Source organism: Mercenaria mercenaria, chromosome 4, assembly GCF_021730395.1.
Source record: "Mercenaria mercenaria strain notata chromosome 4, MADL_Memer_1, whole genome shotgun sequence".
Classification (NCBI taxonomy): Eukaryota; Metazoa; Mollusca; class Bivalvia; order Venerida; family Veneridae; genus Mercenaria; species Mercenaria mercenaria.
The window spans coordinates 61,891,838-61,907,769 of record NC_069364.1 but is presented as its reverse complement, the minus strand read 5'-3'; the positions used below and the strand labels follow the sequence as shown (position 1 = coordinate 61,907,769).

Below are 15,932 nucleotides of genomic sequence, written 5' to 3'. Positions count from 1 at the left end.
TGCCCTTAGAAATAAATACGAACAACTCTAACTAAATACTATCAAGAATTAATGACAACCAATAAAAATATCATGGGAAAGCTAGCCACATAAACATGTATAAATTCAGTTGATTTCTCTTTAGTTTTAAAAGTTTAGAATGGTGTAAAAAAAAATTTGAGGCCGCAACTTGAATTAACAAAGTTTCCGTGATATCTTATTTGACTCTGGTAACGATTTAATCTATATAATAATATAATAGAATCCGGTTCTGTATGGAAAATAACAAAATATCTATTGTTTTTCAGCCTCTAAATTGACAAACACCACGATTCTGACCCCGTTTCTTCGAAAAATTCAAGTAACAATGTGTTTCGGGAAACGTAACAATCGTTTCAAATTTAATGTACGGAAAGTTGAGCTTCAGCGAAACAGAATTTCCTCACAAAATTAACAAACGTAGTAGTGAAACAATTAACAATCCTGAACACCAAACAAAGAACAAACTGCCCAACTAATACTGTTTAAAAAACGTTTGAATCTTATTTTCATGATAGACCACTCGATTTTTTTTTTTTTTTTTTTTTTGTAAAACGTTTGCGAGCATTTAGCCTAAAATAACAGTGGACGAGTTACATAAAATTTATCAACAACATGCCTCACTCTATTTCAAAGATGCACTACAAAGTAACGGTACTCCTTGTAATCCGTCAACTCTACCTGAATTGCATGAAAAATACATGAGGCACACAAGAATTTAGTTCAAAATTGACGGTGACATTAAGCGAAGACAATGTGTATTGCATGAATTAATGTAGCGATATATATGTACGTCGGTGTGTTTAGTTAAATTTCAATCATATTTTGTTTCCCAGCATAAGAAAATTATTCCTCTATACGTAACAAACTATGCTGAAAAGAGATTGAATAAATAAGTCTTCAGATAATGTTGCGAAAACACATTTATCAAGGCAAGGGCTAAATTATCCACCTGACATACATATTATACCTGTATATATACAACCTAGCAAATTCAACATCTTTATTTATTTTGGATTAAATACTGTGGATCTTAAATTTTCGATTCTATGGATGCACGTGTTCCCGTGCAGTGTATTTGAAGATCATTACCGAAACCAGTCGGAAGAAAATGTAAGTACATCTAAGTCTAATACTGAACCATTGAATTTGTTAGTGATATTTGTTTATGATATCGAAAGAGTTAAATGACCTAACCTGCGTTTGCATGCCGACAGATTCTCCTGGCCATGTAAAACTTATCGCAAAGTGAGGGTCGTAATTAATAGTGCTTGAGAAAACCTACTTAAATATCTTACAGTTGCGTCCTTGTATAAATATTTTTCCTTACAATCTTTCTGGTTTCCATAACCCATCCGATCTTAATCCGTATACTATACCTTTGCAATACTAAACTATTCGACGGTCCCATAAAGGGGACATTAACGAAAAACACTCCGAAAATTTGCAATTTTAATTGTGGGAAGTAAAAGAGCACAACAGTGTCATTGTCTTATGAAATGTGACGTCATCGATGTTACTACTTACTTTGCGAGCACCTTACGAGTAATAAAACGGAAATGCACTATGTGAATCTCGTGTATTGAAAGTACCACTGCCTAAACTATTACGACAGTTGACTGAACTAGCAACATTATTGCTTTGGTTCGAATCTGTAAAATTATGAGAAATAGGGTCGCCACACCCCGTATTAAGTTTACAGTTAATACAATACACAATTAATTCATAATCTATGCATAGATGTTAACGGGAAGACATTAACTGTGTATAACTATTTACTGACGTAAGTACTATCCTTACAACTGCAGAATTAATTGCGACTCCTTCAAATATTGTTCGAAATCAATAACAAACCTACCGGCATTTTGTCTGATGCCTGGGATTTCGGGCAAATCCGCCGTCTAGTTCGCCTTTCATTTCCTTCCCTTCCTAATCATCTCGGCAGGCTGGCTCGCCTCTACCTTTCTGGCGGGCTCTGCATCGACCACATGGCATGGCTATTCAATTTAACATCGATCTGAAGCGCTAGCCAGTACACCTTTAGTTCAACTGAGAAGATTGCACGTGCTCTCGATTTAATATAACGCTCGAGTGGTTCCCTGACGAATAGGCGTTTATCATTCATCTGTTATGTTTAGACAAGGAACTAGAAAACTGGATTACTTGACAACGACGATAGTTTATAGCTATAGTAGTCGCAACTTGACCGCGATGGTTGACCTTAGGCTGATTATTCATATCGATTATTTCATTGTAGAAATCAAGGGTGTTTAGGGTAGCTGTGTATATTTATATGGAATTAGTTTGTATACATTGCAGTATCAAAGACTATATACTTACATTTGATCAGTTAAAACCTTCCAATACACTAAGTAATAATTACACAAATTTATATTTCCCTTTTCTTATGCAGCTCATGTTTTAAGTAAACTCCTTTTCAATGATAGGTTGTGCCTCATTATTTATTATAATACAAAGGTCAACCATCGGGGTCAAGTTGCGTCCACTATAACACACCTAGCAACGAGATAGCTATTAATTTCGGGAAAAAATAAATGTAATTATTTTTAGGCAAAATAATTTTTTATTATTTGCCCAGAGATCAATTTACATTCTGCCTATAAATATACTAAATGATATGTATCCTGCAAGTAATTCATGTGTTAAACATTCCTGTACATTAGTGTGTGGTAAAAATATAAAATCTAATGCTTTGTTTTCTTTTTCGTATAATGAGTATAACAACAGGAGGGAAAAAAAGGGTATTTTACAGAAAGCAAAAATATTTTAAACATAAGTTACTGATAGATTGTCACATGATTTAGATCTAAATTTCAACCCAAATCATAAATAGGCCATTTTAGTTCTGCAATGTTTTGAAACAGATTGATGTTCAAAACTGAAAATATTCTCTTTTGTTCCCAACATGCAGGGTCAGTCTTGGTATTAAAGTTAGGTTTTCCATCTCTAAAGTTTGATTTAATTTACTTAAGCTCCTTACTAGAGTTATTGAAGGAACATTGTTTTATATATACATGTATATAGCAACAATGACCTTTACCCCCATTGGCCCCAAGGGCTATTCAAGCACAACCTTCATCTTATTGTAAGTTATTAGTAGGTCAATTTACATTTTCAAAATATTTCTACAAATGTAAGTTACTGAGCAGATAAGTAGCGTTTCAAACAGCCTGTCCACCAAGACTTCCTGTCCATCCATCTATCAATCTATCTGCCATCAAACATTTATAAATGAACTGCTTAGAATTAGAAGGTCATTCATTATATAGCACTTACAACCTTAAATTCTAAGGAATCTAAATCTATTTTTGTGAAAACATTTAATTTCATGGGCATGATTTTTCACGATTATATAAAAACTGGCCAAAATGCGACTATTTTGTAGGGACATGAGTACCTGGTTTTCAACATCTGAAGATAAAATAAATGTGAATTTTACTTGTTCATTGGTATCTTATTTCATGGACTGACCAAATCACAAAGTCAACAAAAATTAGTTTGCTATCTCACAGTAATAAGGTAACTAGAAGATGCTTTTGTAGAAAAGCGCATGTCTCCCCCAATGCATAGTCATATAGGCAAAAAGTCAATAGGGAACTAGAGTTTTCTATGTTCAGCCCCCTGTGACCTTGATCTTTGATGGAGTGGCCTAAAAACAATACAGGTCATTTACTCTGTAAGTCCTATCACACTATGATGTTTGAAGGTTCTATGTCAAATGGTTCTCAAGTTATTGACTGGAAATGGATTTCCATGTTCTGTCCACTGTGACCTTTAATAGAGTGACACCAAAATTAATAGGGGCCAATCTACTCTGCATGTCCAATCATCCTATGAAGCTTCAACATTCTGGGTTAAGTGGTTCTAAAGTTACTGACCGGAAATGGTTTTCCATGTCCAGGCCCCTGTGACCTTGACCTTTAACAGAGTGACCCAAAATCAATAGGGGTCATCTACTCTGCAAGTCCAATCATCCTATTAAGTTTCAACATTCTGGGTCAAGTGGTTCTCAAGTTATTAATTGGGAAGAGTTTTCTATGTTCAGGTCCCTGTGACCTTGACCTTTATAGAGTGACCCCAAAATCAATAGGGATCATCTACTCAGCAAGTCCAATCATCTTATGAAAGTTTCAACGTTCTGGGTCAAGTAGTTCTCAAGTTATTGGTCGGAACTGGTTTTCCATGTTCAAGCCCCTGTGACCTTGACCTTTAACAGTGACCCCAAAATCAATAGGGGTCATCTACTCTGCATGACCAATCATCCTATGAAGTTTCAACATTCTGGGTCAAGTGATTCTGAAGTTATTACTGGAAATGGTTTTCCATGTTCAGGCCCCTGTGACCTTGACCTTTGATGGAGTGACCCAAAAAACAATAGGGGTCATCTACTCCATAAGACCTGCCACCCTATGAAGTTTGAAGGTTCCAGGTCAAATGGTTTTCAAGTTATTGACCGGAAATCGATTTCCATGTTCTGTCCACTGTGACCTTGACCTTTAATAGTGACCCCCAAATCATTAGTGGTCATCTACTCTGCATGACCAGTCATCCTATGAAGTTTCAACATTCTGGATCAAGTGATTCTCAAGTTATTGATTGGAAATGGTTTTCCATGTTCAGGCCCCTGTGACCTTGACCTTTGATTGAGTGACCCAAAAAACAATAGCCGTTGTCTACTCCATAAGCCCTGCCACCTTATGAAGTTTGAAGGTTCTAGGTCAAATGGTTCTCCAGTTATTGATCGGAAATGAAGTGTGACAGACAGGACAAAAACAATATGTCTCCCCCAGTGGGGTGGGGGGAAGAAGACATAACTAGGACATTTTTGAATTTCTCCTCAAAAATTTACTATCAAGCAGGAGACAGGTTCATTGTCTTGAAAGAGCAGTGCAAGCACACAATACTTTCTGTACAGAGAAATCAGTTTGTAAATAAAGGGTAACCTTTATCTTTATGTGTTATGTTAGCTTAACATATATAGAAGAGTGAACACAAACTTATCAACTTATTGCACGTGAAAATGTGAAAAATAAAAACATATATGAGCCGTGCCATGAGAAAACATATATAGTGGGTTTGCGACCAGCATAGATCCAGGATACGCAGTCTGGTCAGGATCCATGCTTATCGCTAAATGTTTCTCTAATTGCAATAGGCTTTGAAAGCGAACAGCATGGATCCTGACCAGACTGCGCTGATGCGCAGGCTGGTCTGGATTCATGCTGGTCGCAAACCCACTATGTTGGTTTTCTCATGGCACAGCTCATATTAATCTTCAAACATTATAGATGTTTAATAACTAATTCATTCTATAGTAGACAAGTGCCCAACTGTTATAAGTTGCATAAATAAAATATAGACTGGAATACTAGAATCTATATACTAGTAAATTCAAAATCTGAAGTGGTGGATGAGAGTATTTTGGCCCCAGTCTGTATACCGATATGCTCTACTTTATACATTAAAACAAAGAGTTCATAAACTCAGAGAATTACAAATAAGCCCATCTAATAATTTAGCTAGTGACAACTGACAGAATATTCCTGCTCAGGATTAATTAGGTGCTTATTAAATCAAGAAGGGGAATAGCCCACGAAGGATGTGGGTATATCTATATACATAACTGATGGTTTTTTTTTTTTAATGATAGTTAATACTGTGTTTCATGAACACCTGAATCATAATTTAATATAATGTGAACTTTATTTTGTCTAAAAATTCTACAGAAAACATGTTTTTTAATACCAAATAGCAGGAGACGATTTGTCTGTTTTGGATTGCCGGATTAAAATTCATATTTCTTTATTTCACAATGAACAATGTGCTTTTTTAAGGTGCGCTAATCCAATAATATCCAGTTTCATCATATCAAATTACTGAGATTAAAAACTGGCTTCAGTTAGTGTAATCATGATAACCTCTCACCTTCTGACACAGGACTAAATGAGACTTTGCTCTATGCAGTGAGGAAGCGGTGCTACCCAGGTGCCTGCCTGTGATGAAATAATGGTTGGAGGCACACCTGGGTTCTAACAGACTATTCTATGCATTTGTTTATTCTTTGATTAAATTCACATTCTATCACAGACAATTATGGCCATAGTCTGTAGGTGTACAGACTGTATTTATAGCTTTGGTAACAACCTGTTACAGAAAATGTTAGCCAGTACAGACTGGCGCACTGTATTGTATGAGTTGAACACCTTCTAATTTGATAATTGCACATCTTTTTTTTATACAATGTAAACGGTATTTTATAGATTTAATCACATACTATTACAGACACCAAAAGCGATAGTCTGCAGATCTGTACACAGTCCAGTATGGTAATTCATGGTTTTGATTAGTTTCACATTTGCAGAGGATTACTAAAAACAGTTTGTAGACCAGTCCACGTTTGTGTTCTCTATTCCACGGAATTCTCTTGGTCACATTTTATCACAGATGACTGCAAGTCTGCACAGACTTGTATACTGTATTCCACGGACTTGTTCACATGTATATATTCTATTACATACAAAGTTTTTCCAGTCTGGTACACTGTATTTTATAAACTGAGTTTTTACATTCTATTCCAGTAGTCTGTGTGTACATTGACTGGTACATGTATTTCCTGCATTTGATCTATCACAGTTGACTGCAAATTTGTTAAGACTAGTATACTGGTTTTTACTATATGATTTCAATGTATAACAGATGGTTATGATCACAGTCTGTAGGTCTGTATAGACTGGTGTGTTACACTGAATGGATATGCTGGTGCATCTGTAATGAAAATATTATATATCTTGTAACTGCTTAATTAAATCATTCAAATTATTTTTCCTGAACGACAATTGACAGTCTTTGAATAGCAATATACAAGTGGGTCATGTTGACCCTGGATTGCTCACCTGAGTAATATGAGCTATATGTTTCAACTGATGCTAAAATATTAAACAAGAGGGCCATGATGGCCCTATATCGCTCACCTGTTATCATTGCACTTGAGGACAAGAAGGTCCTCAGAAAAAATATCTAAGTACAAAAGACAGGAACAACAATGGGAAAAATTAACCAAAAACAAAAAAAAAACTCTTACAAGGTATAGATATGTGAAAATACACCTAAAAATTGGAGGTACCATCCATGTTGTACCACAGAAAACTGGTCTCTTGATTTCCCTATGGCCAATAATAAAAAAGTTACTAAAAATAAGCTATTTATAGTAACATTAAAAGGAAGTAATTAAAAAAAATATTGTAAGTGGACAAAAGAAGGATCTGCCAAATAAATCTGTTGACATAAATGAAATTTCAGATCAGTATCTTCAGTAGGTATGGAGATATAACAATTTTAATTTGAAATAAAGGGAGGTAATTTGACATAAAATCAGTCCATAGTTATCTACCCTGATTGTCTCAGTCCAACTAATAACAATAATGAAATTTCAAATAAGTCCTGTAAGTACTTACTGATATAAATCCATTTTGATTCCAATCAGGGGAGGTAATCAGATATAAAATAACTCTGGAACCTATGACTGGATCTGATTTGTCATGGAATCCAAGATTTATTGTTGTTGAAGATATTTTGGAAGTTTGTATCACATAAAACCATAAATGAAGTCTCTATATGGCTGCAAAAGCCAAAATAGCCAAATAGACCTTTAAGGGGCCATAACTCTGGAACCCATGATGGAATCCGGCCGGTTGAAGAAAGCAAGCAAGATCTTGTGGTGATACAAGTTGTGTGCAAGTTTGGTTAAAATCAAATCATAAATGAAGCTGCTATTGTGCAGACAAAGTCAAAATAGCTAATTTTGGCCTTTTCAGGGGCCATAACTCTGGAACCCATTAAGGGATCTGGCCGGTTCAAGTCAGGAACCGAGATCTTATGGTGACACAAGTTTTGTGCAAGTTTGATTAAATTCAAATCATAAATGAAGCTGCTATTGTGCAGATAAGGTCAAAATAGCTAATTTGTGCCCTTTCAGGGGCCATCACTCTGGAACCCATAACGGAAACTCGCCAGTTCAAGAAAGGAACCAAGACCTTATGGTGATAAAAGTTGTGTGCCAGTTTGGTAAAAATCAAATCATAAATAAAGCTGCTATCGTGCAGACAAGGTCAAAATAGCTAATTTTGGCCCTTTCAGGGGCCATAACTCTGGGACCCATAGTGGGATCCGGCCAGTTCAAGAAAGGAACCGTGATCTTATGGTGATACAAGATGTATGCAAGTTTGGTTAAAATAAAATCATAAATGAAACCACTATCGTGCAGACAAGAAATAGTTGACGGACGGACGACGGACGAAGGGTGATCACAAAAGCTCACCTTGTCACTATGTGACAGGTGAGCTAAAAAGTAGGTCAGTAGATCACATTCATGGTCACTGAAAGTCAGTTTTAAGATCGGTGTGCAAAACTGTATGTCATCCAAATTTCAAGGCTGTACCTTAAACAAGAGGACCATGATGGTCCTGAATCGCTCACCTATCTCCACATGACCCAGTGTTCAACTGAGTATGACATCGTTATTTCTATTATTTGACATAGTGACCTAGTTTTTGAGCACATGTGACCTAGATATCATCAAGATAAAAAATTCTGACCAATTTTCATGAAGATCCATTGAAAAATATGGCCTCTAGAGAGGTCACAAGGTTTTTCTATTATTTGACCTAATGACCTAGTTTTTGAAGGCACGTGACCCACTTTTAAACTTGACCTAGATATCATCAAGGTGAACATTCTCACCAATTTTCATGAAGATCTCGTGAAAAATATGGCCTCTAGAGAGGTCACAAGGTTTTTCTATTTTTCGACCTACTGACCTAGTTTTTGACCGCACATGACCCAGTTATGAACCTGACCTAGATATCATCAAGCTGAACATTCTCACCAATTTCATGAAGATCCATTGAGAAATATGGCCTCTAGAGAGGTCCATAAGGTTTTTTTCTATTTTTAGACCTACTGACCTAGTTTTTGACCCCACGTGACCAAGTTTCGAATCTGATTTAGATATCATCAAGATGAACATTCTGACCAATATTCATGAAGATCTCATGAAAAATATGGCCTCTAGAGAGGTTACAAGGTTTTTCTATTTTTAGATCTACTGACCTAGTTTTTAACCCACGTGACCCAGTTTCGAACTTGACCTAGATATCTTCAAGGTAAATATTCTGACCAATTTTCATGAAGATCCATTGAAAAATATCGCCTCTAGAGAGGTCACAAGGTTTTTCTATTTTTAGACCTACTGACCTAGTTTTTGACAGCACAGGACCCAGTTTCGACTTGACCTAGATATCATCAAGGTGAACATTCTGACCAATTTTCATGAAGATCCATTGAGAAATATGGCCACTAGAGAGGTCACAAGGTTTTTCTATTTTTAGATCTACTGTCCTAGTTTTTGACCCCACATGACCAGTTTCGAACTTGACCTAGATATCATCAAGGTGAACATTCTGACCAATATTCATGAAGATCTCATGAAAAATATGGCCTCTAGAGAGGTCACAAGGTTTTTCTATTTTTAGATCTACTGACCTAGTTTTAAACCCACGTGACCCAGTTTCGAACTTGACCTAGATATCATCAAGATGAACATTCTGACCAATTTTCATGAAGATGCATTGAGAAATATGGCCTCTAGAGAGGTCACAAGGTTTTTCTATTTTTAGACCTAATGACCTAGTTTTTGACCCACGTGACCCAGTTTCGAACTTGACCTAGATATCATCAAGATAAACATTCTGACCAATATTCATGAAGATCTCATGAAAAAATATGGCCTCTAGAGAGGTCACAAGTTTTTCTATTTTTAGACCTACTGACCTAGTTTTTGACCCCACGTGACCCAGTTTCGAACTTGACCTAGATATCATCAAGGTGAACATTCTGACCAATTTTCATGAAGATCTTGTGAAATATATGGCCTCTAGAGAGGTCACAAGGTTTTTCTATTTTAGACCTACTGACCTAGTTTTTGATGGCACGTGACCCAGTTTCGAACTTGACCTAGATATCATCAAGATGAACATTCTGACCAACTTTCATAAAGATCCCATGAAAAATGTGACCTCTAGATGGTCACAAGCAAAAGTTTACGGACGCACGGACGCACGGACGGACGACGGACGACGGACACCGCGCAATCACAAAAGCTCACCTTGTCACTTTGTGACAGGTGAGCTAAAAACAAGAAAGTAGGTCAGCAGGTCAAGGTCACAGTCAGGTGACTCCTAATTACTTGGGGTCATCAGGTAATTATGATTAAATAGTCTAGGAAATATGAACAGATATTTTTTCAAGTAATTTTTCACATAACAAGTGACCCCCGCGGCCAGTCCTCTTTTTACCCCAGGGGCATAACTTGAAAAATCTTGTTAGAGAACCACTAGGCAATGCTACATACCAAATATCAAAGGCCTGGGCCTTGAACTTTCAGATATGAAGATTTTTAATGTTTTTTCCTGTATTTTTGATTTTTGTTCTAGGTTTTAATGCCATTTTTCAATAGTATTTCAGTTATATAACGGCAGGCAGTTAACCTAACCAGTGTTCCTGGATACTGTACCAGTACAAACCTGTTCTCTGCAAGTAACTGCCAACTTCCCCAGAGGTGGAGGACGAATGATTTCAGACACAATGTCTTTTATCAAATCATCATGGAGAACATACGCCTCGCCCAGGGCTCGAACTCACGACCCCGAGATCTGTAGATCTGTGCTCTCCCTATTGAACTAAGTGGGCGGGCTGCCTTTTCCTATATAAGTCTATGTAAAACATGCGACCCCCTGAGTGGGGCCTCTTTTTCACCTCAGGGGCATAATTTGAATAATCTTGGTAGAGGACCACCAGACAATGCAACATACCAAATATCAAAAGCCTAGGCCTAGCAGTTTCAGACAAGAAGATTTAATTTTTTTTTCCCTATATGTCTATGTAAAACTTGGAACCCCCGGGGGCAGGGCCTCTTTTCACCCCAGGGGCACAATTTGAACAATCTTTATAGAGGACCATTAGATGATGTCACATGCCAAATATCGAAAGTGAAGTTTGGTGTAAATCTAAGAAGATTTTTTTTTGAAAATGTTGACAGACGGACAACGCACAACTGACATTGAGTGGTCACAAAAGCTCACCGTGAGCCTGTGGCTCAGGTGAGCTAAAAAGCAAAACAGATACAGGCGAAGAACAAATGACTGCAGACACACTGTCTCCTGGTAAAACATCACAGAAAACATTTGCAAGGGATCAAACATCCAGGTTTTAAGTCTACAGCCTTGAGCTGTAATTACTAAGCTTACTTGGTATGCTATAACAGAGATGTAATTAAATTGAGGTAGAACCTTTAAAAGGGATTTGATCCATACTTCTGAGAAAAGTTTTATTAACAATTTTTATGTATTCTTAGGTCTTAATATAAGAGAATTTACCCGAATGTTCTTCAGCATAGCTATGCCAATGCTGGTTTAATTAAATGATAGATTGAGGTAATGTAGACAGACATAATGTACTTCAGACTCAAAAATGAGTGTCACACAATTATATACCTACCTGTAAGATACTTGCTTCTGAATTCCTCTTCAATCTGCTGTAGTTTCACTATCTCTGTCAAGTACTGAAAAATAATCAAAATGTTCGAGACCATTCTGGATTGATATTAATACATTTAAGGCATGTGTCTACACATTTCCCTGAAATGGGGAGAAACAATTATTCCAGAAAGTCACTAGGAAGTAGCTTAGCTATACCAACAATGCAATACAAAGAATAAAAATCTCCAATCTTCTGGGGGCAGCCCCTAATCACTCTAGGTCGATTTGCCATAACTCATCAAATTTAACCAAACTGCACCTATGAATTTTTTCTAACATATATTGCAAAAAAAAGTTTTTATCAAAAGTTCAAGTCATTTCTTTCAGCAGATATTACACAAAAAGATGTTAGTCCTTCAGACATAGTCTGAAATACAAGTATCATATACATAACGGACATGCTGCAATACCTTTATAATCCTACAATCTGAGTTGTGGATTCCAGCTCTGTTTAAGTACTTCTCCAAAGTCAGTTCAAGCATGGAACTCCTGTGAGGCAAAGATGCTCCACTGAAATAGCACCAAACATTAATTGCATACTGTGGCAAAATTGCAAGCATCCATATATATTCCAATTTCATAACTAACCATTTTCCCATTTCAGAGTTTACAAATTTAAAATAATATGCAATAATTCTTTTAACTATCCAATACTTAGATACTGGTAATCTAAAATATTCATGTTTTCCATAACAACCTGTCTATGTCTTATAAATGAAACACAAGAGATGTCTGAGGAGAGCAATGCATGACTTTTCAGAAGCCTTGTCAATTAGAAAATGGGATTTAACTTTGTGAAAGTGTATAACAGAGTTATGGAACCTGAGCACTGTGTCAGTTCATCACAACAAAAAAGTGTGTAAGACTTCACTCTATTCCCACAAGTGGTTACTGCTCACATTTACCAAAAATTGCTAAGTCCAAAAAAGAGCATAATTTTGTAAAAATAGAGATGTGGCACCTATGCACTGCATGTTAATAATCACAGGGAACAATATGTGTGAAGTTGCAATTCTTTCCCACAGGTGATTCCTGAAATACCAGCTTACATACAAGACTTAACCTCCAAAATAATTGGGATCATCTACTAGCAATCATCCCTTTAAAGTTTGATCACTGCAGGTCAAAGCATTCGCTTTTGATTTATGGGAAACTGCTTTCAATCTCAAGGTCACTGTAGCCTTGACTTTTGACCTACTATCCCTCGAAACAAGCTGTCAGAAGGACAGCTTGTTCAACTATTTGAAAACTGAAAATTACAGATAAAAGTGAGTGCAACAGAAACAAGAGCTGTTGGAGGACAGCAACGCTCGACAATTTAACAGCCTGGTCAGTTGAATGAAAATTAAAGTTGAAAAGTGGGAATAATTTTGTAAAATTGCAAAACAGGGTTATGGTACCTGTAAAATGCATATCACTTCAAGACAATGGACGATTGTGTGAAGTTTCAATCCATTCCCATTAGTGGGTACTGAGACACCAGCTTTAACATACAAAAACTTAACCAAAAACTGCTAAGTCGAAAATGGGCACAATTTTGTAAAAATGCAAAGTAGAGTTATGTAACCTGTGCATTACATGTCAGATCATGACAGTTAGCAAGTGTGTGAAGTTTCAATCCATTCCCATCAATGGGTACTGAGATACCTGCATACATAAATTCCTAAGTCGAAAAAGGGGCATAATTTTGTAAAAAGCAAAACAGAGTTATGGAACCTGTGCAATGTAAGTCAGTTTATCACAGTGAATAAGTGTCTGATGTTTCAATCTATTCCCATAAGTGTTACTGAGATACCAGCTTACATACAAAAACTTAACAGAATCGGGACGTTGACGCGGATGCCGATGCATAAGTGAGTCCAATAGCTCTACCTATTCTTTGAATAGTTGAGCTAAAAATTGACTTTTTTCCAACTTTGTGTGTGTGTGAGGGGATGGGGAGGGAAAGGAAGAAGTGTTTATTTGTGTAAGTAACAGGAGTTTCAAACGAAAGTATTTTTGAAGTGTGATAAGTGGAAGTGTTTTTTATGAGGGGAGGGTAGAAGTAGGGGTAGGGGTTAGAAATGGGGTCAGATGTGGTGGAAAGGGCAGTTACAGTGGGATGTAGACATTTGTTGGGGGTATAAAGGATACTTAGAAACAATGTAAGTTAGTTTAAGAAGAAACTGTAAAACTGTGATGCTTGCCATTTAACCAGCATTATTACAATTATAACTGATCCTACTGACCTTGACCTTTAGGATATTTGACCCTAAACTATCTGATGTCTGCCTCTTACCAGAAGCAACCCTTAAAAGTTAAACATTTGGTGATAACATGGGAAGTAGTTAAGAATATATAGTGAAACTGAGAAGCTGCCTTAAAACTTGTACCTGAAATCAATCATCAATGGCAATGCCTTCCCTGATGCCAAAGCTGGGGCTTTTACAACCATTTGTGGACTGTACACAAATTAAAATCCAAATGACAAATAAAATCCCCCATTAGTTTTTTACTTTTAAATTTACCTGAAGTCTATATCCTCATTACTGGAGGTGACAGCATGATAGAAACTGAAAGCTTTGGTAGATATCTCCTGTAAACACCTGTAAGTATAATATGTTCAAAATTAAAAATTTACCAACACCCGAAGTATTTTACTCTGTGTACAAATAACTCTTTAGAGAATACTGGGAAATCATTATTAATCGTGGTAGATTAATTTTCGTGGACTTCGTGGTTCGGCCTAACCACGAAATAAATAATAGGTATGCGTAGGAACAAAACCAACTATTTCATTTAGACATTTACCCGTGGTTTGTTTACGACATGTTCGTCAAAGTGAAAGTAGATACTAAAAATAGTAGTTTGACATAGCATCATGTGACATACTGCACTATGCTGTGGCTGTAATTTGCATTTATTCGGCCCCGCTCTGAAATGTTTATTTTTACTGACATGTAGTAAACTTCTAGTACTTTCAAATATTATAAATTAATTGCTAGATTTGCGTCTGATGCATTGTTACCCAGTTCACATTACAAGTTTCTCGGCAGGAAATGTGCGTATTTGATTTGTTTGTTTGTTTGTTTTGGGTTTAACACCGTTTTTCAACAGTATTTCAGTCATGTAACGGCGGGCAGTTAACCTAACCAGTGTTCCTGGATTCTGTACCAGTACAAACCTGTTCTCCGCAAGTAACTGCCAACTTCCCCACATGAATCAGAGGTGGAGGACTAATGATTTCTGACACAATGTCGTTTATCAAATAGTCACGGAGAACATACGCCCCGCCCGAGGATCGAACTCACGACCCCGCGATCCGTAGACCGACGCTCTACCTACTGAGCTAAGCGGGCGGGCATGGTATTTGATTTGATATAATTAGATCTACGAAGACATAAATTGGTGAAATCGGACAAGGGAAATTGATATTTTGTAAGAATTTTTAACAGAAAAACAGCTAGAGAATGGCTAATTAAAACATTTTCATATATAATTTTATTTGGTGAAAAACAAACAAACAGGCAATTGACGATAACAACAGAGACGACAAACGCACATTGATATTAACAACTTTAAAGAAAACACAATTATAAATGCTAATTGTGCAAGACTATATCCCAGGTGCTACTGATTTGACACTTTTTAATTGGCGGCAATTTTTCTTATTGAATGTCTCACAGTTTCACTAAATTTTGCAAATAAGGGGTCGTTTAAGATAACGTGGTTGTTAATTGGCACATGATCAGTTGCTTATCTCCCGCGGCGTAGATTGCAAATTCGGTAACCATGGTAGCGCTGTTTGACACATGTAGGTTTCACAGGTATGATCAAAATGATACACTAGATCTAGTCCTGTGGAAATTATAAAAAAAAACTTCAAAAATTTGAAATCCACGAATTTACGTCCCCTTGAAACAGCCTTTTTGGCCAAAACCACGAAATTTTGTGACAATGAAATTAAATGATTTCACAGTATTCCATACAAGTATCACAATATTTAATCAGTGCTAGTGCATTACAGTTTTCATATAACTAGTGAACCTGGAATGAAATATTAAAATCAAAATTAATTAATTTGACAAACTAGCTCTTTCAGGGGAAAGATGGAGAACAAATGATTTCAGACACAATGTCTACTATCAAATATTCACACAGAATATACACCTGATCCTTGGATTGAACTCACAACCCGCAGTCTGTAGATCTGTGCTCTGCATACTAAGCTAAGCTTGCAAGCTCAAAAAATACTTACAGCTGTAACATATGACAAGACTGCAGCCTCAGACTTGTGACAAAGGCTATCATACTTACAGC

General features: G+C 36.5%; 1 protein-coding gene across 1 annotated transcript in view; it reads right to left on the bottom strand.

The window, feature by feature from the left end:
* Nucleotides 1-5,739: 5,739 nt before the first annotated feature.
* The window catches only part of LOC123551904 (uncharacterized), a 39,489-nt gene continuing 29,296 nt past the window's right edge, over nt 5,740-15,932 (bottom strand). Inside the window, exons 20-23 of the mRNA XM_053541460.1 lie at nt 14,141-14,218; nt 12,044-12,143; nt 11,593-11,656; nt 5,740-6,804 (exon numbers count right to left, since the gene is read on the bottom strand). Coding sequence (XP_053397435.1) covers nt 6,746-6,804; nt 11,593-11,656; nt 12,044-12,143; nt 14,141-14,218 — 301 coding nt within the window. The 3' untranslated portion in view covers nt 5,740-6,745. The remainder of the gene's footprint in view (nt 6,805-11,592; nt 11,657-12,043; nt 12,144-14,140; nt 14,219-15,932) is intronic.